Below are 26,202 nucleotides of genomic sequence, written 5' to 3'. Positions count from 1 at the left end.
TCACGGCATCACAGATCCGTGAGTGGACCCAAACGGAGCCAGTCCTGTCAAAGGTTCGACACATAGTCCTGTATGGTGGGCAGCATAGACAGCTCCGAGGCGAGTTGCGGGCATTTTCCTCCAAGCTGTCAAAATTCAGCATGGAAGACGGCATCCTCTTGTGGGGGACGCGTGTGATTGTCTCGGAAAAAGGACAGGAGCTGATACTAAGAGACTTGCACAATGGGCATCCAGGTGTGACCAAAATGAAAATGTTGGCCCGGAGTTATGTTTGGTGGCCAGGCCTCGATGCCGACATTGAGAAGGTGGCCCAAAACTGCTCCATTTGTCAGGAACATCAGAAGCTTCCGCCGGCCGCGCCCCTACATCACTGGGAATGGCCAGGGCAGCCTTGGGCGCGCTTGCATGCGGATTTCGCCGGCCCTTTTCAAGGATCCATGTTCCTTTTATTAATCGACGCCCAGTCTAAATGGCTAGAGGTGCATACGATGCTAGGCACAACGTTCTGCGCAACAATTGAGAAGATGCGTTTATCTTTTAGTACGCATGGCCTCCCCGAGGTGCTGGTCACGGATAACGGCACTGCATTCACGAGTGAGGAGTTTGCGAGGTTCATAAAGATGAACGGCATACGCCATATCCGCTCCCGCAGAACTCCTAATGGACCGGAGACTTCGCACCCGCCTTAGTATGGTTTTCCCGGACATTGGCGCAAAAACACGCCACACACAAGAACGGCAGGGACAGGGTTTTTCTCGGCATTGGCCGATTCGGCAGTTTGTGCACAGTGACCCAGTGTTCGTTCGCAATTTTGCTGGTGGTGCCCAGTGGGTTCCTGGTGTAATCTTTCACCAAACGGGCCCTATATCTTACCAGGTGCAAGCCCAGGGTCGTCTCCAGCGCAAACATGTAGACCACGTTCGGTCCAGAAGACTATCCCTTCCAAAGATTCCCGCCACTGGAGCTCATTTCTACAGCCGCAGAGACCAAAGACAATGGAAAGTAGTGCACAATCTTCCTCTGGTGCCTCACTCAAAGCCTGCGCAGGTCGTTACAGAACCGCGCGGAGATAGAGACGCCGAGATGACAGAGGCAGCAGACTCTGACTCCGAGATGGAGACACAGGGCGCATCAAAGGGGGAATCCTCGGGCCCACGGGCAAAACGAGTCCGACGCCCTCCTTCGCCAGGATCTTCGGTGGATTCCTTGGACTTTGGGGGGGGAGGGATGTTATAACCTGCCTGCTTACCGTTGGCTGGGGACTAATGACAATCCCACAATTCTGTGTGAGTATGAGCTTCCCCAATGAGGGGGGGGCGGAGAAATCATTAGCAGACTCCCTGTATAAATAAAGCTGGCCAGTTTGGAACCAGGAGGAAGGAGTAAGCAGCAAGCGAGGTTGCTGCTGCTGCTGCTGTTGTGTATATATATGTTATTGTAAATAAATGTTATTTCTTTGTGTCCTTGAAACTCGTGCTGGATTCTTCGTGGCCCTCACAAAAAAATCACAGGTTTGGAAAGTGCTGTTGAAGGAGCCTTGGTAAGTTGCTGTGATGGTTCACACTGCTGCCATTGTGCCTCAATGGTGGAGTGCGTGAATGTTGAAGTTAGTAGATGCCAATCCCGCGGTCTGCTTTGTCCAGGTTGGTGTCGAACTTATTGAGTGTTATTTTAAAAATATTTTTGTTCTCCATTTTCACATTTTCATCCAAATTTACACTCACCAACAAACAATCAGAGCTTCTTGAGTGTTATTGGAGCTGCACTTATCACTCCTGACTTGTGCCTTGTAGATGATGGGCAGGCTTTGGAGAGACAAGAGTTAAGACAAGAGGCAAGTTACCTGTTGCCAAATTCCCAGCCTCTGAACTTCTCTTGTAGCCACAGTATTTATATGGTTAGTCCAGTTCAGTTTCTGGTCAATGTTAACTCCCAGGATACTGATTTGGGGCTTACAACACCGTCAACTATCCAGCTTCCTTTAGAAATTCAGACAAGTTGATAAGGCAGAGTCTTCCTTTTTAGAAGATATGCTTGGATTGCCTAAAAAACCTTTTTGTTTGTCATATTATTATGACTTGCAGCCTGCCTAATGCCAATAGCCAAGTTAATTGGCCTGTAAATTCCTTGTTCTAGCTTATTGTCCTATTTAAATATTGGTGCTATGCACGCCTCTCTCAAGAACATAGGAAGAACCTAAGACATGATGAACCAATGATCTTGGACTGTGTGATTCAAAGAGCACAGCTCCCATTTGTTTAAACACCCTGGAATGGATGGCATCAGGGTGAGCAGCCATTATCTGCATCTACCTTAAACCGCTCATTAATTATTGTTAACCTAACATCTTCAATTGTGGAGACTGTCTAAAATGTAGCCACTAGAAACCTCTTGTCATATCTTGGAAGTTTACCTGACCGTGTCTTGTGGAATCCTTAAATCACTCTACATCAGGGGTTTTCAAACTGAGGGCCCTTCCAGAAGGCTCTCACTCAAGGCCGGTTTGCAGGTTTACAGGGTGGCGGTATGTGGGTGACCGCCTCGGGCATTGTAGTGAAGAGCAATTAAATAAGATTAATGAGTAAACATGGCTCTCGCATTCTCCATGCTCCCACTCTCTCCGCGCTGCTACACTCCTGTTTAGAATAGACAAGACCTGCAAGGAGAAGTAGGTGTACCCATCAAACTGATATCTGTAAATAAATGTTTTCATAAAAGGATTATTAAAGCATTTTGCATAAAGCATTTTCTGTGAAGACTATGATATGGTATATCATTTAGATGGGATGCGTGATTGCTAATCCATTTGTAAAAAGGTCCTTCAACCAAAAGAGGAGTGAGAAGCACTCCTCTAAATCGTGCTTGGTGGTCTTTGACCCTGGACCATGTTTGAAGATCATCTTGCTCTTGCTCTGAGCCTTTACCCGCCCATATATGCTCTTTTAGCTCATCTGATGGAAACTGTTGTTGCCCTCAATTGCTTTTGGTAGCTATCCCTCTTTCATTGAGAATTATTATCCTTAAAACTGGTTAACTATTTCTGCCATTGCCTAATTTGTTTCTGGACATGACCAGCTTGGTCATAGTTTTGGTCATTTGGTTTGGTTTTGTCATGTGGCCTTCTCATTTAATCCTAGTGATACGTATGGCTACCATTTGTGTTTGTGTGATTTTGAAGGCATTCCTATTTTCTTCAGGATTGCAATATTTGTCACCTAGTAGGACTACAAATAAATCTTGGTCAAGTGACCTGCCATCTTTCCTCATTTAACTTACTTCATACCTGTCACTCATGGCTCTCTTGGCTTACCTGATCAAGGAAAACCTAATATGGTGAACGTTAAACCTCCACCACAAAATGGAAAAGTGCAGAATGTTCAAAGGGAACGCAGAGTTCAAAATTGGAAGGATTTTGCAAAAAAAAATAAAATTCTTTCAGTTCGTCATTTAATGTAAACCAGCTTGGTTAAAAAAAAGTTTGCACAGGCTGATGTTTATTAATTAGATCTAAATCTAAGCCAGTTTATAAACATGCCTTGGATATTTGCAGTGATTGCCGTTCCTGAGGAGGATCATGAGCCTCTGTTTCAGTGGAAAGAGGAGGAAGCGAGTTAGACCTTTGGGCAGAAGGATTCATTGGGTAACTGAGGATTTCTTGGATGACTAGTGTGTGATAAACTCAGACTGAACATGGGAAGTCATCTCATTGACATCCATTGATTGCTGAATCTGCTGATGCTATTTTCTCAAGCCCACCACACCAAGAAATTTGTGAAGTCGCTTTATTGTTTTTTCTCAATTCAATTCCTTGTGGATGATTTTATGTATTCAGCAAGTGATTTATTGAGGTGCTTGCTCAGAATTTGTTCATTTGTCCAAAGACAAACAAGAAGCACTAAAGTATGAATGATATATGCTGATGCAGGGTAAAGATAGAGGGGCTGGTTTAGCACAGCACAGTGGGTTAAACAGCTGGCTTGTAATGCAGAACAGTGGCAGCGCGGGTTCAATTCCTATACCGACCTCCCCGAACAGGCGCCGGAATGTGGTGACTAGGGGCTTTTCACAATAATTTCATTGAAGCCTACTTGTGACAATAAGCGAGTATTAATATTATTATTATTAGGTGCACTATGATCAACTATACCTTCATTAACCACTACTAAAGTTATCTTCTATTTGGCAACCGTAAATAATAATTTTTATCTCAACTTGTTAGATATGCAGCTATTCTGTGATTCAAAGAATGGCTCAAAACGTCCGATCAGAGTTGGAATCTCTGGATGGTATTTTCTCATTTTTGCACCAAGTGCTGGTTGAGGCGAGAAAACTGGTGTGCAGCTCGTTGGCTTTTCTCACAGGGTAACCCAGCACTTTGTGCAAAGAAAATCTTCAGGCGTGGCCCACCCTGGGAGGGTTGGGCTGGAAAAAGCCAGCTATGCTAGGAAACCCGGGTTCGGGGCGCTCTTTAAAAAGGGTGGTCCGATCACCGATTTTTAAAAAACCCACAAAGAACCCCCCCACACGCACTAGGAAACCCACCTTCCCCTTCCCTCCCCTCTCACTCACCCCCAAATGGAGCTCCCCAGAGATATAGAGCAGTGCCAGGCTACCGTCTGGGCATGCACCTCTTCCCCCTGGCGGGCTGTGTTACACCAGCGGGTTTCCTTCACCTGGTTCTTGTTTTAAATTCCTGTCGCAAACCTCGCCAACGTCACTGCTTGAGGGAGGGGGGTTTGGATACGGGACAATGGGATCACGAGATCTTGCTGGTGAAGATTCACAGTTATTGTGCCTTGTGAAATTCTGCACTCGCGTTGTCGTTGGCGCTCGTGAGTGCAGAATCGCAGCCCCAGAGTCCAACACCGATCAGACAGAAAATACCCACTTACTCCCCATTTACTCCTCACTCAGGAACCTTCACAGAAAACAGCAAAGAGCATCAGCGGAGAAACCACATCCCTTTTTATGGAATGCTGAGTGTCTACAGATTATGCTTTTGTGCTGGACATCATCCTTTCACAATGTATTGGTATTAATAGTATGACTTGAACCTTTTGATATCCCATAGTTTGTTCCAGTATGATTTCCACATAGCATCCTCAAATTCCTGACAGTATATAACTGCTCCTTCTCTGACATTGGACAATGTAATTCAGTCTGTTGGCTGCAGAGGATTGTGGAATGATCAAAACCTCTTTCATTCTGAGAGCCTGAATGCCGTTCAGGTGAAAGAATGAGGAATGCTTCATTCACCATTGATTTATGATTTTGTGGGAGTGTTCTGCTGCCCAGTGAGAACTCAGTTGAAGCATTAGGTTTGCAGCCACACCTTGTGGAATTTTGAACATTCAAATGCATCTTTTCCCAGCGAGTGAAATCTGGAATCAGCCTGTCCAATTCCACTGATAATCACCTGAGTCATTCAGGTGCTAAAAAAAGTGTCTGGGGAAATCAGTCTGAGAGATGAAGGCAAATTCGTAATCGTAATAGGTGTTGCTTGGCAATTTGATGGACGCCTTTACTAGAAGACGCCGTTCTATCCATCGAAGGAAACCTTTTCGTTCATTCTTCGTACACTCTCAGATCATTTCATTTCTACATTGCACAATAAGTGACTATACTTAATAATTTGTTTGGCATGAATTTATTGCATTTCTAATGCATTGGGTTGCACAATTTTATTGTTACACAGATCATTAAGCACAAGCCTACTTCAGAATTCCTGGAAAATCGCTATTTGGTTAATGGACTACTATAATTTCGTTAAATTGTTTTCAGGAATCGTGTTTAGCCATTTAAGCACCTTCCACATCTCCTGCATTGCAGATTTAGGATTCAGCAGTTCGCACGCAGACAGAAAATGTTACTTCCTCTCAGGCCACCATCTCCTCCTCCTCCAGCCATTTTGATATTCCATAGGCATTTACTTGATGATCAGTGGAAGGTGGGAGGCCAAACCTCATCCCTTTGTAATTGATAGCAGGAAGATGCATCATCTCCCAGATTATTATCTGACTAATCAGCTGGGGAAATAATGCTTTAAAATAACAGCTGCTTAAAACGATTGAGGCAGATTTATCCCAGTAAGCGAGTGCATCAATTTGTTTTGAGACTAGTCACAGATCTCGTAATGGTTGTCTAGTCTGTGATCCATTGTACCTGTCATAAACAACGTAACCTATTTCACCTTAGTCAAAGTAAAATTAATTATTGGTTACTCTATCCTGGATTAGAGAAATGTACTCATATAAAGAACATTGACACCTAATGACAGATTTGTTCATAGAATTATAGAATCCCTGCAGTGCAGAAGGAGGCCATTCAGCGCATGAAGTCTGCACCGACCCTCCAAAAGAGCACCCCTGCTAGGCTCACTCCCCTGCAACCCCGTAACCCCACCTTACGTTTCATAATAATAACCTTTATTGTCACAAGTAGGCTTACATTAACACTGCAATGAAGTTATGTGAAAGGCCCCGAGTCGCTGTTCGGGTACAGGGAGGGAGAATTTAGAACATCCAATTCACCTAACAATACATCTTTTTGGGAAAGTGCAGACTCAGCACAGACAGTGACCCAAGCCAGGAATCGATCCAGGGACCTTGGCGCTTGGGCACTAAGGAGTAATCTTACCTTGGCCAGTCCACATAACCTGCACATCTTTGGACTGTGGGAGGAAACCGGAGACCCCGGAGGAAACCCATGCAGACACGGGAAAAAAGTCGTATGAGCTCCCCCGGTGTGGTCATCATGTCTATCCAGAGATTCAACAGTGGTTGCGCGAAGGTCCTCATCCTCATTGGGGAAACCTTGTACTTCAGTGTTTGAGTAGTGCCAGCTCCTTTTCTGGTGGAAAAGTTCCTCCAGTGCAGGCATGCTGTTCAGGCATCAGAGACTGAAAAAGATCCAGTCTAAAAAAAAAAAGCACTCCGACAGAAAACCTGCTCTTTCTGGGAAGGGCTTCAGCACAGGAGAAACCCCGGCAGATAAAAAAGCAGTCAGCCAGAGCACCTTGTCTTTCCAGGAAGGACGTCAAAACAGAGGAATCCACACTGTGATGGTGGTGTCCCACAGGGTTCAGTGTTGGGGCCACAGCTGTTCTCTTTATATATTAACGATCTAGATGACGGGACTGGGGGCATTCTGGCTAAGTTTGCCGATGATACAAAGATAGGTGGAGGGGCAGGTAGTATGGAGGAGGTGGGGAGGCTGCAGAAAGATTTAGACAGTTTAGGAGAGTGGTCCAAGAAATGGCTGATGAAATTCAACGTGGGCAAGTGCGAGGTCTTGCACTTTGTAAAAAAGAATAGAGGCATGGACTATTTTCTAAACGGTGACAAAATTCATAATGCTGAAGTGCAAAGGGACTTGGGAGTCCTAGTCCAGGATTCTCTAAAGGTAAACTTGCAGGTTGAGTCCGTAATTATGAAAGCAAATGCAATGTTGTCATTTATCTCAAGAGGCTTGGAATATAAAAGAGGGCAGACGCAGCATGGGTTCACAAAGGGTAGGTCGTGTCTGACTAATTTGGTAGAATTTTTTGAGGACGTTACCAGTGCAGTAGATAACGGGGAACCAATGGATGTGGTATATCTGGATTTCCAGAAAGCTTTTGACAAGGTGTTACACAAAATGCAGACGTGTGGGCAGCACGGTAGCATTGTGGATAGCACAATTGCTTCAAAGCTCCAGGGTCCCAGGTTCGATTCCGGCTTGGGTCACTGTCTGTGCGGAGTCTGCACATCCTCCCCGTGTGTGCGTGGGTTTCCTCCGGGTGCTCCGGTTTCCTCCCACAGTCCAAAGATGTGCAGGTTAGGTGGATTGGCCATGATAAATTGCCCTTAGTGTCCAAAATTTCCCTTAGTGTTGGGTGGGGTTACTGGGTTATGGGGATAGGGTGGAGGTGTTGACCTTGGGTAGGGTGCTCTTTCCAAGAGCCGGTGCAGACTCGATGGGCCAAATGGCCTCCTTCTGCACAGTAAATTCTATGTTAAAAGGTTGCTGCATAAACTAAAGATGCATGGCATTGAGGGTAAAGTGGTAGCATGGGTAGAGGATTGGTTAACTAACAGAAAGCAGAGAGTGGGGATAAATGGGTGTTTCTCTGGTTGGCAATCTGTAACTAGTGGGGTCCCTCAAGGATCAGTGTTGGGCCCGCAGTTGTTCACAATTTACATAGATGATTTGGAGTTGGGGACCAAGTGCAATGTGTCAAAGTTTGCAGACGACACTAAGATGAGTTGTAAAGCAAAAAGTGCAGAGGATACCGGAAGTCTGCAGAAGGATTTGGATAGGTTAGGTGAATGGGCTAGGGTCTGGCAGATGGAATTTAATGTTGCCAAGTGTGAGGCTATCCATTTTGGGAGGAATAACAGCAGAATGGATTATTATTTAAACGGTAAGATGTTAAAACATGCTGCTGTGCAGAGGGACCTGGGTGTGCTGGTGCACGAGTCGCAGAAAGTTGGTGTGCTGGTGATTAAGAAGGCTAATCGAGTTTTGTCTTTCATTGCTAGAGGGATGGAGTTCAAGACTAGGGAGGTTATGCTGCAATTGTATAGGGTGTTGGTGAGGCCACATCTGGAGTATTGTGTTCGGTTTTGGTCTCCTTACCTGAGAAAGGACATATTGGCACTGGAGGGAGTGCAGAGGAGATTCACTAGGTTGATCCCAGAGTTGGGGGGATTAGATTATGACGAGAGGTTGAGTAGACTGGGACTGTACTCATTGGAGTTTAGAAGGATGCGGGGGGATCTTATTGAAACATATCAAATTATGAAGGGAATAGATAGGATAGAAGTGGGCAGGTTGTTTCCACTGGTCGGGGAAAGCAGAACTAGGGGGCATAGCCTCAAAATAAGGGGAGGTAGATTAAGGACGGAGTGTAGGAGGAACTTCTTCACCCAAAGGGTTGTGAATCTCTGGAATTCCTTGCCCAGTGAAGCAGTTGAGGCTCCTTCTTTAAACGTTTTTAAGAAAAAGATAGATACCTTTCTAAAGAATAAAGGGATTCGGGGATATGGTGTACGGGCCGGAGAGTGGAGCTGAGTCCACGAAGATCAGCCATGATCTCATTGAATGGCGGAGCAGGCTCGAGGGGCCAGATGGCCTACTCCTGTTCCTAGTTCTTATGTTCTTATGTAAGACTTCACCTAACTGATCTTTAAAATTGACATGCTGAGCGCTTAATGAATTTCAAGGCTACAGAGGGAAGACTTGCCACATAACTCCCGATCTGGGAAACACTCCTCCAGCTCAGCCCAAGCCTCCCAAACCCCCATCTCGCCTGAAGGACCCCCTTGGCACCTGGAGGTAAGTGTGGAGAGGGTACTCATCCCTGTCTTCCTCCTTGGGATCCAAGACACCTAGTCCCCATTTTTGTTATTATAAATTTAGAGTACCCAATTCATTTTTTCCAATTAAGTGGCACTTTAGCGTGGCCAATCCACCTACCCTACACATCTTTGGGTTGTGGGGGCGAAACCCAGGCCAACACGTGGAGAATGTGCAAACTCCACATGGACAGTGACCCAGAGCCGGGATCGAACCTGGGACCTCAGTGCCGTGAGACAGCAGTGCTATCCACTGCACCACCGTGCTGCCCTTAGTCCCCATTTTTAGGGACCAGTAGTGATTCGCGCCCAGGTGACCTCCCACTGTGGGGGGGGGGGGGGGGGGGGGGGGGGCGGATGAATGCCGGGAGGCCGCTGCATTCAACTTTAATTTTGCTAATGAGATTAGCATGAATGCAAATGAGTTGTGATCAGGTTCTCGCCATTTCCGGGCGGGACCTTGATGACACCAGCTGGAGTAGGCCAAGTGAATGGAAAACTGTTTTGCGCCTGGCGCAAATCCCATTTCGGGGATCTCCCGCAATTCTCCCATAGTTTACACACCATTTATTTAGGAGTGGTTACAATTGATCCGGCTACTAATTTGTACTAAAATTTAAATTGAGAAATGCAAGCGGTGAAACACATTTGAAACCTATCCTGAAATTCAGCTCAAATGGCAGACAGAGTGCCAAAATAACCCTAACTCGGTCACATACCAACCAGAAAGTTCTTCTCCCTCTTCCCCCTGGAAGCAAGCTGTAGAATTGATAGGACTAACCAGGGAGAGGAGTCGGTCAAATGAGGGGAATGTACATCCTATCCCCAAATGATCTCCGATGGAATGAAATATTGCCAGGAATTATGTTTGGTTTGCTGCCACTAAAACTCACTGGTAAGAAGACCGGCTGGACTTGGAATTGTGATCTTGTACTGCCTTTCTCTGCCTACATACACTAAATCAACTCTAACTCAACTGCCGAGCAATTCATGAGGCATTAAAAGGCAAATATAATAGCCAAGATCACTTTAAGCAGCTGTAATTGGGGAGTAGACAATTAAAGAAATGTTTTGAATTCGTAGCAATCTTACAAATGTCTGAACACACTTCAAATGTAATGATTTGCTTTGAAGTGTCGGGATATTGGTGCAGACAGCCCTCTTCAAAAGTTCCTTTCCAATGTCAGATTTCCTCTGTTTCTTGCTTTAAAAACTTGTGTTAATTGGTTGCATGTTCAGTGGGAGTCTTTTTGATGCATGGCTCTTTTGTATTGAGTCGTGTAACCCAAGCACACAGCCTGTGACGCCTTTGCGTTAACACATAAACTTACTAATAAATTTGTTCTGGTGCGTTCATCAGAAACATGTCTCTTGAACACTTGACATTGAAATGAACCTCGATAACAGAACCAATGTGGATTTTGGTTTGTTTCCTATTTTGGATTAAGTTCTTTCGTTGTAAAGGACTCTGCAGCCTGACAGGGTGGAGATTGATGAATCCAGACAGTGGGTTCCAAACCATCAAGAGTCACTCTGCAGTTCAGTAACCAATAACCACTTGCCCATTGATGATCCCCGGCTGTTGCATATTTCAGTAGAATTTACGAGTTCTGTTTGTGCCTCCGCAAGAATACATTGCCTCTCACTGTCAATTGTGCCTTGTGTTTGCTGCCCTCTGCTGCCCTCTGCTGCCCGTGCTTGTGAGAAATCCTTGTGATTCCCAGCATACTGGATACAACAGGGTGAACTCTGCTCCATTTTGGCTGGCACATAATAGCCCCCATTTAAAAGAATGCAAACATGTTTAATATAAACAAAAAGTGCTGAATGATACCTTTACAGTGTGAGAAGAGTGACCATTTCTAAAATAAAAACCTCCCTCTGTAGGCACTACAAAGTTGCATTATTTATCCCATACCGTTTTAACTATAATTTAGTTTTGCTTCCCATTTTGTTTCTGTATTTGGAGTTTTGGGTTGCTGTGATTTGACATTCCCATTTTGTTTAGTTTGCCTCTTTCCTCTCCCTTTTTTCCTTTCACCTCTGCTTCAGGGTGGGCGAATAAACCCAGATGAAATAGATTTAGAAAACGAACCCTGGTATAAATTCTTTTCAGAACTGGAGTTTGGACGCCCGGTAAGTGAGGTGATGTGATGCGAAGCAGTATTAGTAATCTACATCTTCATAATTGTAATTCATTGCAAAGGAACAGTTTGTATTCACTGTTAAAAGAATGATTGCCATGCTAACGTCAATCTCTAATTTATAGATCTTATATAAAGTAGGTTAACAGCCTGGAGCATTTTGTAGTCATATTGTAGATTGGAGATTCTGAACCTCCCATTGATTGGTTTTGAGCCTTGAACTGCTCCTTCCAGTTTATTTGTTTCGATCCACTTAGTGACAGCCAACTCTTAGTGATTATCAAGGAAGAAATGAATATAGTTGTACAATTATAGCACTCCCAAAAGCCACTAATACAATAACTCCAATACTGAAATTACTGATTATCTCAAATACCCTAGACCATTGCCACATAGTCTGGCATTAATTAATGGCATTTTTAAACCACTTGCTTTAACCATAACTTGACTTGATTCTCAACATTTTAACAATTGATAGCTAATATTTGCAAACATTTAGTCCCAGGGCCCCTGTGTAGAAAGATATATTGTCACTTCCACTTTTGCCTCCTCATTTTCATTCTGTTGGTACTTCTGTGTTTATATTGTGCCACATGTTGCTTTTGACACCTGAGCTTTTTAACCATGTCACCTTTTCCATGTGTTGTGTCCCATTTGACTTTCCTCTGCACATCTCTCCATCTCTCCACCTCTGCCTGTGTTGCCATCAGCCTCCCAAAAAGCTTTTGGATTATCTGCCGGAAAGTTCTCCCCATGTTTCAGCTGATAATATAAAGGTAACTACTGATTCTTTATCCTCAAAATGCTGTATTATCCCATCACATTTTTATCATCGTTTTACCATCATTATCACTCTTTAGGTCATTAAGGTATTGCATTTGCACAGCGGCTGAGGTCCTTTTGTCATTTCTATCAGCTCAGGAAATGCAGTTACCAATGCTTCTGGAAAAATGCTTCGGGCATATGTATGACATTCTCTGTCTCCAATTTTCGCAGAAATGTTCACCTGTTCAAGATAATTGAGTTGACGCCATTTATTAAATGATGGACTGAGGAGTGCCATACTTTCATCATTCACCTGATGAAGGAGCTACACTCTCCGAAAGCTAGTGATTCCAAATAAACCTGTTGGACTTTAACCTAGTGTTGTAGGCCTTCTTACCGTGCTCACTCCAGTCCAGCACCGGCATCTCTACATCATGGCTACAAAAGATCCAAGTTGACAAGAATAGGCATTGCACCTCATCTCGTGCTTGGTCCTACATTTGATCTTATCCAAGAGGTCGAGAGGTGTTTCATCTATTACAATTATCAACAATAATCATGTTGACTTACCTCTTGATTCGGAAAGCAGTGATTCAAGCCTCACTTTGGGATTTGAGCCTGCAAACACAGCAGTGCAGTGATTACCTTACAGGGCTAGTAATCAGAGGCCTGGGCTATTAATCTAGAAAGCACAACCTTGATTTTCATGGACAACTAGGAACCCATTAGCGGCTGATCAAACTGCCAAAGCCAGGGTGGTGGAAGCTCTTTCAGTTTCATGATCAGATCTCATTTAGATGAATCCATTCAAATTGCCCATATTTCCATTGCCAGGTTGGCAGTGCCAAAATGCCCAGGTGGCACCATGCCCATTCCAGGGATTAGGCCCAGGGGGGTGCCCTTTCCTTATGAGGTGGTGCGGGGGCGGGGAGGCTCGATGACCCTCTTATTGGTGAGTTGGGGTGTTTGGGGGGGGTTTAAGAGATCGGGGCGCCATGTAAAAATGGTGCCGCGGTCTCCGCCGGCACTGGCAAGCGGCGCTTGTTAGTGCAGGAAATGGGATTAAGTTCGGCTTCAGCGGGGCATTCCTCGCCGAGGCCCAGAAATGCAGCTGAGTCCCGCTGGCAGCGCCAGGAAACACCTAAACCCAATTGGCATGGGACTCCGGCGGTATTTACCGACCACCCCGCCGTGTGATTTTCGGTGGCCCACCAGCGGGATCTACTGGTCTCGCCGCTGTCAACAAGATTTCCTGTTGACTGCACCCCTCATCGGGAAACCTGTGCGCCAACGTGAGACCGGAATTTCCCTAAATCATGCCCTCTGTTTCATTTCAGTTAAAACACACCCTTAGTCATTTTTTTGGGCCTTGGGGAATTTCTCCCCCGTCTAGCCCACAATGAAAAACATTTTCAGCATTAGGGAGCTGAACTCGCTGATGAGGCTGCCTCCGCGGAGATCTGGCAGCCATTTTGAAAGGGTTCCCCAACCTCTAAGCTTGAGGGTCCGCCACAGACCCCGTCCTTGGGCAATGTCATCCCCGACACATGCGCATTGCCCCATTGCCCCCCCCCCCCCCCCCCCCACCCCTCCAAGTGAGGACACCTGGCTATGCGGTTGCTGTGGGCCACCACCTTTTCAGGCCTTCCCACCCCCCCCTTTTGGGCTATTCCCCCTTTCAAGACCCCTACCCTGCACCCCCAACCTTGAGGAGGCCCCTTCATACCTGCCTTTCACCACCCCATCCTTCATGATCACTCAATGTGGATATCTTCTCTGGGTCCGGACCCAGGGTACCTAATGGCTCATTTAAATATGTTTATCTGGATCTCTCCCTCACTGGGCGAGATCCAGATCACGAAGTCTCACGAGACCCCGTTAGATCTCACGAGGTATCCTGATTGTCTCAAATCACCAGAGAACTCTCACACGATTTTAACAATCGTGTCGCGTCCCCAAGTCGGGCGTGTTGAGGCCGTTTAATCGCACCCATAGTTTTGGTATGACCTACGATTTGAACCACTCTGTTGTCTCAAACTATTTTGGGAGGAAGGTGCACCACCACTTTGAGGGCACATTTTTTTAAAAATTGAGACACAGAAGGTTGCTCCATCCTACAGATAGAACAAAGCTTGCTGAATTGGACATGAAAGGTTGTATGGCATTGCATGATGAAGAACGGGGTATATTCCCTCACCCATAACCATAAAGATGGATTAATTGTTCATTTTATTCTCTTTGTACAACTTTGCTGCAAACAGATGGGCTGTTCATCTATCAACATAACACCTACATTTAAGAAGTAGTTAATTGCTGTGATCCACGCTGTGTTCTCCTGAGGATGCGATGAGTGCAATATAAATGCCATTTTTGTTTCGGACAACATCAGTTGTCCATATATTTCTCCTCGAGCTTGCTTTTGTTTACTTCTTAAGCTAAAATCTTGATTGCGGTCAGTCTGAGGGAGATCTAGATGGTGCAGTGACCTAAATCATTGCATTTTCTTTCACTTCTGGCCTGGGTTTGAGTACAATCTGGACAAATTATATATACAGAGCATTCAGATTTTAGCCACAGCGTTGTTTATTTCATATCTACTGTTTCTTAAAAAAACTCTCTTGTCCCTCTCCTTTCATGCTTTAACGTTTTGACTCCTACACAGTCAATTATCAGGCACTTCAACCAGTTTATTACAAAAACGTTTCATCCAAATGCCCTTATTTGCGAGATGAATAAAGGACAAACACAGGTTCATGGTTTAACCCAATTATATTCACAATTCTATCACTCACGTAAAATGTGACTCAAACTCGCAGCTGAGCTTGAGGTATTACCCACACTTAGTGATGGAGGCTGGCCAGACTCCGATCACCCAATGTGGGTATCCTCTCACCCGATGTGGATATCTTCTCTGGGCCCGGAACCCAAAGTACCACCTTGCGATAGTTGTGCCTGGGGGACTCCCCTGAAAACCCGTTCCAATGTTCCTTCTTTTATACCGGTTCTCCTGGCAGTGAGTCATAGGTATACATCCACGCCTTGCCTGAGTTCTATTGTCCCATCCAGACTCCGACTTGTTAATGGGAATAAACAGGATACTCCTGGTCGACCAAGGTGATTCAATCAAGATGCATTGCCCTCTGAAGCACTCTTGTCTGATCAGCTATTAGCCCATTATGGAGTCCGATGGCCTCTTTTGTTTGTCCTGTTGCAAAGTTTATCATCTGTGTCTGGAATTGTTCTTTTGTGTAAATGTGAGTGGGTAATCACAAAGTCCATATAGCAAAAATGAGTTTATGTGTTGACTTGGGTGCTCTTGCAGATGGCCAGTATCGATTCCAGCCAGGGCCTCATTTGGCAGTTTCTATTTCGGGCCTATGGGTCTTTGCAGCCTGTTACCAGTACCGCACATACTTTTGAAAAGAAACCTTTGTCGGTAGTTAGCCTGTTGTCAGTTGAGAATCCAAAATACTGGGCGCGATTCTCCGAAATGGAGACCGAGTGTTCGCGCCGTCGTGAACGCCGTCGAGGTTCATGATAGCGCGAAACGGCCCCTGTCCCGACCGATTCAGGGCCCGAAAATGGGCTAGGAGCAGCGCCGCGTCGTTTACGCGCACCAGGCCTTGGCGCAGCGTAAAGGCGGCACCGCATACATGACGTGGCCGGCGCCACATAACTGGCGTCACCCGCGCATGCGCGGGTTGGCCGGCGCCAACCCGCGTATGCGTCGTTGCCGTCCTCCCCGAGTCTGCCCCGCAAGAAGATGTCAGACGGATCTTGCGGAGCTGCGGAAGAAAGGAGGTCCTCCTTCAGAGAGGACGGGCCGACGATTGGTGGGCACCGATCGCGGGCCAGACCCCATTTGAGGCCCACCCCTCGCAGGCCGCCCCCCCCCAGCGTTCCCGCGCTGTTCCCGCCGGCAGTGACCAGGTGTGGACGGTGCCGGGGGGAACCCGCCGGTTTGGGCAGGCCGCTTGGCCCATCCGGCACTGAGAATCGCAGAGGTACCGGTGAATCGCCATTTTGGCTGTCTCGGGCGATTCACTGGACCGCGCCGTGCAAAACGCGATTGTGCCGATCTGGCCGCTCCCGTGAATCGCTGTAGGGTGTCGGACCGGCGTGGCGGGAAAATTTGGCGATTCTCCAAACCGGCGCGGGAGCGGAGAATCGCGCCCACTGTATTACAATCCAACAAGGAGTTTGATTGGAAAAGGGAGGGAAAAGCTGCCACAATTGATTGTGTCCTGCCAGTCAATGACCTACCAGGGTCAGAATTGCCTGAGGAAAAGCCTGCACTAGGGCAGACTATCCCCTTCCCCCCCCCACCCCTTCGCGGTGAAGGATCGATTTTCCCCGCCCCACAGCCCCCCCCCCCCCCCCCCCCCCCCCGATACTTTGCGCAGAGTTCCCGCCGGCAGCGACCAGGGGTGAACGGCCCATCCGGCCTGGAGAATCGGCGGCCCCGCCGATTCCAGCGGCCCGCGGCACTGCAAACGTGCCGGGGCCGATTCTCCGCACCTCGGAGAATCGCGCGCCGGCTTCGTGGCGCGGTTGAGGTGATTCTCCGGTCTGGCGTGGGGCTCGGAGAATCGCCCCCTAGGAAACCTTGGTCTTGCTCGATAGTAACAAACTGTTTAAGAACATAAGGAACAGGAGGAGGAGTGAATTACATGGCCCATTGGACCTGCTCTGTAAGATCATAGCTGATCTTTGGCATAAACTCCATTTTCCTGTCGGCTCACCTGGGGCGAAATTCTCCGGTATCGGCGCGATGTCCGCCGACTGGCGCCCAAAACGGCGCAAATCAGTCGGGCATCGCGCCGCCCCAAAGGTGTGGAATACTCCGCATCTTGGGGGGCCGAGCCCCAACCTTAAGGGGCTAGGCCCACGCCGGATTAATTTCCGCCCCGCCAGCTGGCGCGGAAATGACATCTCCGGCCGGCGCATGCGTGGGAGCGTTAGCGGCCGCTGACGGCATTCCTGACGGTCTCTCTGACGTTTCACTTCTCCATTTGTCATTTAGGGTATTATGTAATTGAGGGCGTGAGGGAGAAGGAAAATGCGAAGACCCTCCCTTATTGGAATGTTTATTGGGTGGGCAGGACTGTGATTCTGTTTGCATATGGAAGGAAGCCCCCCCCCCCCATCCCCAGGCTGGCACACTTCTTTCCAATTCTTAACAGAGATTGTTGTTCAGAATGCTGGTGTTCGGCCAGCTGTTAGGAGGTGCGTAAAACGGGTTTGCTTTTTCTTCCTTCTCCTGCACATTCCAGAGAAAGTCAGTTGGTCCGTGTGTCGTAGAATCCTTACAGTGCAGAAGGGAGGCCATTCGGCCCATCGAGTCTGCACTGACCACCTGAAAGAGCACTCCACCCTAACCCACTTCCCCGCCCGATCCCAATAACCTCTTAACCTAAATCTAAACCTAACCTGCACCCCTCTGGACACGAGGGGGCAATTCAGCGTGGCCAACCCACCTAACCTGCACATCTTTGTGACTGTGGGAGGAAACCCACGTAGACATGGAGAGAATGTGCAAACTCTATACTGTCATCTGAGGCCAGAATTGAACCTGTGTCCCTGGCACTGTGAGGCAGCACTGCCAGCGACTGTGCCACCCTAGTGTTGCAAGTCGAATCAAGAACAAATCAGACCTGTTGTCCTCCATTTCATCATCCTGTCCACTCAATTTTGAAGCTTTAGGGATTCAGTCACATCAATATATAAATGTTAGTGGGGATCAATGAGAGGATGGATTTTTTTTAGACCCAATGAATTTTTCCTGTGACTGACAACTCCTCTATTCTCTTACTGTCTCACACTAGAGTGTCTCATGTGATACTTCAATTACGTGACTCCATTGTTAAATCACGGCATTTTAGTACACGGGAAATCCTTTGACCCATTCTCTTTATGTACATTGCAGGCAGTGCCAGAAGTAAATTAAGAATCCAGAGCCGAGTGACAGTAATTTATTTATTCTGGGACAACAAGAATGTAGCACTCAATTTTAATTTTGAGTTAATTAGATTTATTGTCGTGAATTGAAATGTAATAAAGTTTCTTTCTGCATACTAAAGTAAAGCAAGTTCAAAGACGAGAGATGTCCATTCACTAATTGTGCAAAATTGCTGAATGTTGGGTGAAACAAAAGCTGACTTGAACAGTTTGCCACAACCAGACAGTGGGGAACATTGAGCTAATATTATGTTAAAGGTTAATTGGCATCATTAATCATTTCATTAGAAAGCTTTCGCTGTTTACCACAGAATCTTTTGCAGCATTGTTCACAATTATGTGTTATACTATTGTGTTCGACTTGTCTTTTGAGTGTCACGCTGCTGTTGGTGTCAATCTGTAACTGTGGTTAGCACAGTTGCTTCACAGTTCCAGGGTCTCCAGGGTCCCAAATATATGCATGGCATGGCGTCATCTAAAGTGGGCAGCCCGATAGTGAGGTCCCACGGCCAGTCCTCCCCCCACACTTCAAAGCAGACTCGAACCCACCCACACCACACAGCAGCCCCCCACCCCTGGATGGCTTGATGACCCCCCATCCCCAAGTACCGGGGTGGGTGACGGGGGACCCAACCCGCCCCCCCCCCCCCTTCCCCCACCAAGGACCTCTGTAATACAGAGACCCCCTACAGGGACCCCTGTAATAGGAGTACCCCTTCAGGGACTCTTGTAATAGGAGGACTCCCCACAGGGACCCCTGTAATAGTGGGACCTCTCACAGGGTCTCCCCGTAATAGGAAGACTTCCCCACAGAGGTCCCCTGACTAAAGGGACCCCTGTGTGGAAGCTAGAGAGCAGCCCAGGCATGGTTGTGAAAATAATTACAGCTGTAACACTTAGAAGCTCCATGTGTCCTTTCCTGGAAGGAAAACATCTGGTCCAGTATCTGCAAGCCATTAATAACTTTCTCGTAGTGGACTGTGATTCACACCTTCCACATACCAACTGCAGCTTTGATCCATTCATTTCCCTTTACGGTTCAATGACTTGGGGAAACCCCAATGTTTACAAACACTGACCACATCAAAGAGAAGTGCTTTCCAAGCACTATGTGCATCCCAATCGCACACATTGTGTTCGGATTGGCGCCGATCCCGATTCTCCCTCCAACGCCCGATTCAACATCTCATCGTGGAACGCATTCCGTGCGTCCCAGGCCGGAAAATCTAGCCCGCCATCTTTCAGACGAGATGTTAAACAAAACCTCTCCTACGAGATGGGCGTAATAAACTCTATGGCACTATTTGAATACGAGGAAAGAGTTTTCCCAATGTGCTGATTGACATTTCTCCCTCAGTAAACATCACTAAATCATATTTTCTGGTTATTTATCGTGTTGCTGTTTGTGTGATGTTGCATTGTACGAATTAGCTGCTGCATTTTTTACCAACTGTAATGATTAAAATTCAAAAATAGTTAATTGGCTGTGGGCCGCCCGGATGCTGATACATTAAAATGCAAGGCCTTTCCGATAAGCCATTCTGTATCTGGAAATAAAATACAAAAGACTTAAAAGGATAAATGATCAAATGTTACCTTTCAGTGAACTTACGCTGAATGTACATCATCATCAAGATTGTAAGATCATTTGTTATTTGTTGACCTTAGTTTGCAACCTCACATGCCAACCTCTTTAATTTGCTGTACTGCGAGGAGTGAAGTCACAGGCCTCATTTTTTGACATGCTGGGAAACTGCTGTTTTTCTTTTGACGCCATGGGCGTGATTCTCCCAGCCCTGCGCCAGCCCGGAGAATTGACGCAACCGCACCCTGACACCGGCGCGCGATTCTCCGAGGTGCGGAGAATCAGCGCCATTTGGCGCGGCGCCACTGTCCGCCGTCGGGCTGCCGATTCTCCAGCCCGGATGGGCCGAGCGGCCGCGCGGAAGCGGCAGAGTCCCGCCGGCTGTGAGCAGGGGTGAACGGCGCCGGCGGGACTCTGCCGCTTCTGCGCGATGGGTCGGGGGGCGGCCTGTGGGGCGGCGAAAAGCGCTCCTTCACCGGTGGGGGTGGCCTCCGATGGGGTCTGGCCCGCGATCGGGGCCCACCGATCGGCAGGCCGCCCCCCCCCCCCCGGGCCTACTTTGTTGCGCGGCCGGCCCCTGAACCCCCACGCCATGTTGCGTCGGGGCCAGCGCGCTGAAGAAGTGCCCCGCACATGCGCGGGTTGACGCGGCCCAACTGCGCATGCGCAGGTTGCTGCCGGGAAGGGAGGCTGGAGCGGCGTGAACTGCTCCAGCAGAATCGGTAGTCCCCGCGCCCGGTTCGCCCCGTCGTGAAACGCGGCGGCGTTCACGACAGCGCGAACACTTAGTCTCCATTTCGGACAATCGCGCCCGATAAAGGGTTTAATTCTCATGCTTTCATCTAAATCTGAAGTGGTAATTTCTGCACACTCCTTACCTTTTCACACAGTTCAGTGGCATGAGGTTGAAGGAAATTATCATGGAAATTGTGCTTCCATTTTGAATACTGCCAACAGCTGGATTCTAGCCCCGTTCTCTACCTCCTAACACCCTCCCCCCACCCCCGCAGGGTGGGTTGCAACATCTTTTTGGAACATTTGATACTTTTTCTCTCAAATGTAGAGCCCACCTGTTTCTTTTTTTCCCTATGAAGCAAAATTGATCGAGTCTGATTTTACCAGCACTAAGAACCCAGAGTCCAGTTGTGAAGTACCTGATTCACGCCAGTGATGAATTGAGAAAACTGGCATAGACTTTCCTTGGAATTATATGTGCTATGAGTTAAGAATCCAGGGGCGTGATCAAATGGCCTTGGCGCGCTAGACTCAATGATGCGACAAGGCCATTAAACCTTGCGAAATCTCGCCTGGCGAAATCCAGATATACATATTTAAATGAGCCATTAGGCTCTTTTAAATATGTCGGCTCTCAATTCTCCTGAGGCCTTGGAACAAATGCCTTTGAGACCTCGCCATGGTGCCGTTAGCCCTAGTCCGCACAAATGTGGACCAGACGAAATGGCACCTGGGATCATCTGGGCCATTGGAGACCCTTGGGTGGTCAGGGATTGTGCATTGTGGCACCCTGACTCTCCCTCTGGAACTCGGGCACCTGGGCAGTACCATGCTGACACTTCCAGGCTGACTGAACACTGCCAAGCTACCTGGGTGGCAATGCCCAAGTGCCAGGGTGGTCCTGCCAAGGGCAGGGCCTGAGGGGTCATATGCCCTTGAAAGGGGATATGAAAGGTGGGGGGGGGGGGGTGAAGGGCAGGTATGAAGGGACCTCCTATAGGTTGGGGGATGAATTGTGGGGGTCCTGAAATGGGGCGGGGGGGCAAAAAGGGGCATGGGGAGGCCTGAAAAGAGGGCGCTCTCAGCAACCCCACAGCAGAATGTCCTCACTTGGGTATGTGGGGTGATGCCCATGTTTGCGGAGGGTGGCATTGCCTGTGGGTGGGGTTTTGGGGGACCCTCAAGCTCACTTTGAGATTGGGGCACCCTTTCGAAATGGCAACCCTGACTTCTGAGGAACCGGTCGCGGTGGCGAGTTCAGCTCCCCATTGCTGAACAAATTTTCAAGTGTGGGCTAGACCAGGGAGAAACTCCCCAAAGCTCATAAAGATGACTAGGGGCGAAACCGAACGTCCGCGTTGTGCATCATGAGATTTAACGGGATCTCCTGAGACATCGTGATCCGTATTTAGCAAATTTGCATGTTAAAGTGAGCAGCTAGTCTCACTTTAATATGTACTTTCCTGATCTACCCAAATCAGGGATCAAATTCCTTCGCCTCAGAGACCCCAGGCAAGCGGGGTGGCTGGGCTCTGGGTAGGGTGATACCCTGACACACAAGATGCCACCCTGCCAATGACACCTGGGCACCCAGAGGTGTCTTTGACATTCCACTTTGGTACTCCTATTATTTAAATGAATTATCCTTGATAATGGTAGCCATCCCAGCCCCGGAAGCAAAGGAGCGCCCTGCCCATGAAAGGGGAGAGGGATGAGGGGGGCTATGAAGGGTGGGGGTGGGGTGAAGGGCAGGTATGAAGCATACATTTAGAGAAGACGTTATGACATATTCTTTGCTCCAGGGTAATCACCATCTTATTGTGGGGAAGGTTGATCAACCTGCGGCTGTGAGATAACCCGCATGGGTTAATGGTTGGATTAGTTTTCCGGAAGGATGAAATCAAACGAGGTGAAGGACTTTCTCCATCCATGTATACCTTGTGATCTGTATCTGTGATGTTCCTATTCCTTTGACTGAGGTAACAGTTTAATTAAAATTGATCTGAAATAATAAGGTTGAATGTGAAATGATGTTCACCTGAGAGGCAAAGGGGAGAAATTTAGCAACGAATAAGGGAAAAGCAGTCAGTTTATGCCAGGCTATTATTAATCAAAAGGCCTATAAGAGTGAAAGACGTTCCAACCCATCCTGTTATGATGTGGAATGACTTTAAAAGGAAATATTTGGGGGGCTGTGGGGAAGGAGCAGGTTAGTTATATCAAAGAACTGGCACTGGCCTCCTGTGCTGCAGTGGGCTGGATCTTATGGCCAATGCTTTGTTAGACTTGCACTTCCCCATAGGCCTGCTAAAGGCTTTAACTTGATCTCCACTTCAATCATTACTCCAATAATAGATTCCACAGCCTCATAAATCTATTTTGATTTTTAAAAATGTTCTCTTGTTATTTGTCCTAAATCTTCATATTTAATCTTCTATCTGTGGCTCCTCATTCTGGACTCCTCAATAATTCAAAAGTTTTAAACCTACTACTTCATAATTGAAATCAGCTGTGACGAAAAGAGCGGCAATTCCTTGAATCTTCACGTTTGCATTTTCTCATATCAGTCAGCATTGTTGTTAGTCTGTACTCTTTCCTCTCTGTTGACTAAACATCATTCCAATAGAACGCAGCCCAAAATTGTACACCATTACTCTGTGTTCTTACTAAGTTTTTGTATTGATTCAATGTTAAGACTCACTTAAAGGCAGCGTTGGTTGGCAGACAGGTGAGTATTCTTTATATTCTGCAGTACAGAAGGGAAGGTTTGGGTTTCCTGATGGTCCATTCGGGGAGACCTGGTCTTGGGTTTCAGATATGCAGAAGCGTCCAAGTTGTGACCTGGGAATCCTACAAAAAGACGCACCCATATTTAAAAAGAGACCGTTCTGCATTTTGCACCAAGTATTGTGGACCCATTGCTGTTGGAGCAACTCCATCATATTAAATTCTTGCTGTTGTTCAAAAAATCCTTTTTTATTGTTTGCACTTGACTGGTTGTTTTGACAGCTCTGATAAGGTCATTGTTGAATTGAAGCTGTCTTCTGATGAGACGCTTTTATTCCTGAACAGCACATAGCAGAGGATAAATCAGTTGTCTAACATTAATGGGATCAAGCCTGCAGTCCATCTTCCCCTGGCAAAGAAATATTCACGGTCCTGGAATGGAACAAGATGTTAATCTCATATGTACTTTGCAAGTACTCTGACCTCCTAGTTTTGCAGGGACAGTCTCACCCAGTCAAAGAACAGATCCTAATTTAAAGGATAACCTCTATATATTTGCAGTGAGCTTAGGCTGCCAGCTCGCACGTAGACACAATTTACACAAAATGTAAATGAGCAAATGCAAATCCTAATTCATGGGGGGCGGTTGGCAACACAGATATGGGGCAACACAGATGAAGGTTATGCACAATTTCATTGTGTAAAGTATTTTTCTTTCTTTGCTTAAGGTTAAGTTCCTTTGGTATTGACAGCAGCACAAAGGGAAAGAGCAGAGGCTGGGAAATTATACATGTTAAAGTCTCCTTTGTAGAATGATATTATTCAGAAGGAGGCCATTTGGGCCATAATGTTTGAGACATCTAATTAGTCCTGCTCGCCTGCTCTTTCTCTAGAGCCCTACAGAAATTATTTTCAAATATTTATCCAATTCTCTTTCCTTACAGGCCTCCTTTTACAGTACTTCAATAGACAGGCAGTTGGAGAGACCTTCCAGGTACGTGCTAATTGATGCTATTTTGCTCCATTTTGTTTTTCAGTGGCTGTGATCCCTAATTTCAGTTTTTGGCAGATAAGGTTTGGATCATGTAACTCAACATTTAATAGTTGCCTTTTGGGAATGGGGAACGATTTCCACTGAGATATTTCAGTCAACTCTGTCTACTCATTTAACGGGAGTAACTTTTAGCTTGATTTATTTGTTAGCGATTTCTTTGTTAGGTCAGTATGTGGCACAGTTTGTTATTGGACCAGAGTTAAATCTTTCGACCGAGACTCTCACAATAATGTCTTGTTATTATATATGTAATGTTGCTTGTTGGACTCGTTAATGTAATCCAGGATTTAAAAGTAATAAATCAATTTTATTTGTGAGGTAAAGTGGGGTGAACCGTTACTTCTTTGGAAACAAAGGCTATTGGCAGGAGAGGCTGTAGCATGCGCCAAGGATATTGCTTTGTTTGTCTCGCAGTGGAGAGGTTCAATGCCTACATTTATATAATGATCTCTTGTTCATCATTTGTTTCTTACAATAAAAACCTGCCTTGTCGGCAAACATACCTACAAACATATGGATTCGGAGCAGGAGTAGGCCATTTGTTCCCTCAAACCTGCCCTGACATTCAATGAGATCGTGGCTGATCTGACTGTGGCCTCACCTCCATATTCTGCCTGCAACCTCCCCCCGATAACCTTCGACCCCCTTGTCAGTCAATAATCTATCTACCTCTGCTTCAGTATATTTCATTAATCTGCCTCCACCACCCTCTGGGGAAGGGAGTTACTAAAATTCAAGACCCCCTCGAGATAACAAAATTCTTCTCATCTCCGTTTTGAATGGGAGACCCCTTATTTTCAAACAGTGTCAACTGGTTCTAGTCTCTCCCACGGGGAGAAATCCTTTCACCATCTAACCCTATCAAATCCCCTCAGGATCTTTATATGCTTCAATTACATCGCCTCCCAACCATCTTAGCTCCAGTGAATACAGGCCCAGCCTGGCCAATCTTTCCTCATGAGATAACACCACCAACCTCTGACCCCTCTCCTCATCCCCAGGTATCAGTCGAGTGAACTTTCTTAACGACACTAAACTGCACACAGGACTCGATCTCGCTAAAGTTCACCAGTACCCTGAAGAATGGTTCCAGAGATGAGAGACTTCAGTTATGAGGAGAGATTGGAGAGGTTGGGACTGATCTCCGCGGGGAGAAGAAAGTTAAGAGAAGATTTGATAGAGATGTTCAAAATTATGAGGGTGCTGGACAGAGTATATGGGGGGAAGCTGTTTCCGTTTGTAAAAGGATCAAGAACGAGAGGACACAGGTTTAAAGTGACTTGCAAAAGAAGCAAATGCAATGTGAGAAAAAACATTGTCTTTTTTTTTTGGAAAATATATTTATTCAAATTTTTCAATAAATTTTCAACAAACCCCCCCCCCCCCCGCCCAAAACAAGAAAAAGAAACAAAAACACAACAAGCAGAAATTATACATTGGATTTCCCCCAAATACAATAACTCCGCATATAACAGTAGAAAACACAAATAGGGAAACCTCCCACCTTAACCCAAACGCCACCCCAAAAGAACGCCGCCCCCCCCCCCCCGCCCCCCTGCCCCTGGGCTGCTGCTGCTGACCTCCTCCTAACGCTCCGCGAGATAGTCTAGGAACGGTTGTCACCGCCTGGAAAACCCTTGCACAGGCCCTCGCAAGGCAAACTTTATCCTCTCCAGCTTGATTAATTCCTCCACCGAGGCCTCCTCCTCTTCCTGCAGCTCCTGGTAAATCGCCGAAACCTTGCCTTCTCCAACCCATACACCCAAAATCACCCTGTCCTGAAACCTACGTGCTGGAAGCAGCGGGAATTCCCTCACCTGCCGCCTCACAAACGCCCGCACTTGCATGTACCTGAAAGCATTTCCCGGGGGTAGCCCAAACTTCTCCTCCAGCGCCCCT

The 26,202-nt window shown here is 46.8% G+C and overlaps 1 protein-coding gene across 25 annotated transcripts in view; it reads left to right on the top strand.

Annotated features, from left to right (window-relative positions):
- The window catches only part of LOC140429207 (sorbin and SH3 domain-containing protein 2-like), a 1,121,994-nt gene that overhangs the window by 884,090 nt on the left and 211,702 nt on the right, over positions 1-26,202 (top strand). For 20 of the 25 annotated variants that reach the window (XM_072515915.1, XM_072515920.1, XM_072515899.1 and 17 more), the window contains 3 exons: positions 11,388-11,471; positions 12,190-12,255; positions 24,194-24,243. In XM_072515915.1, coding sequence (XP_072372016.1) covers positions 11,388-11,471; positions 12,190-12,255; positions 24,194-24,243 — 200 coding nt within the window. The remainder of the gene's footprint in view (positions 1-11,387; positions 11,472-12,189; positions 12,256-24,193; positions 24,244-26,202) is intronic. The other 5 variants (XM_072515902.1, XM_072515908.1, XM_072515921.1 and 2 more) reach the window with 3 other exon arrangements.

The sequence above is a fragment of the Scyliorhinus torazame genome, chromosome 9, assembly GCF_047496885.1.
Source record: "Scyliorhinus torazame isolate Kashiwa2021f chromosome 9, sScyTor2.1, whole genome shotgun sequence".
NCBI lineage: Eukaryota > Metazoa > Chordata > Chondrichthyes > Carcharhiniformes > Scyliorhinidae > Scyliorhinus > Scyliorhinus torazame.
This window is presented reverse-complemented; position numbering and strand designations above follow the sequence as displayed.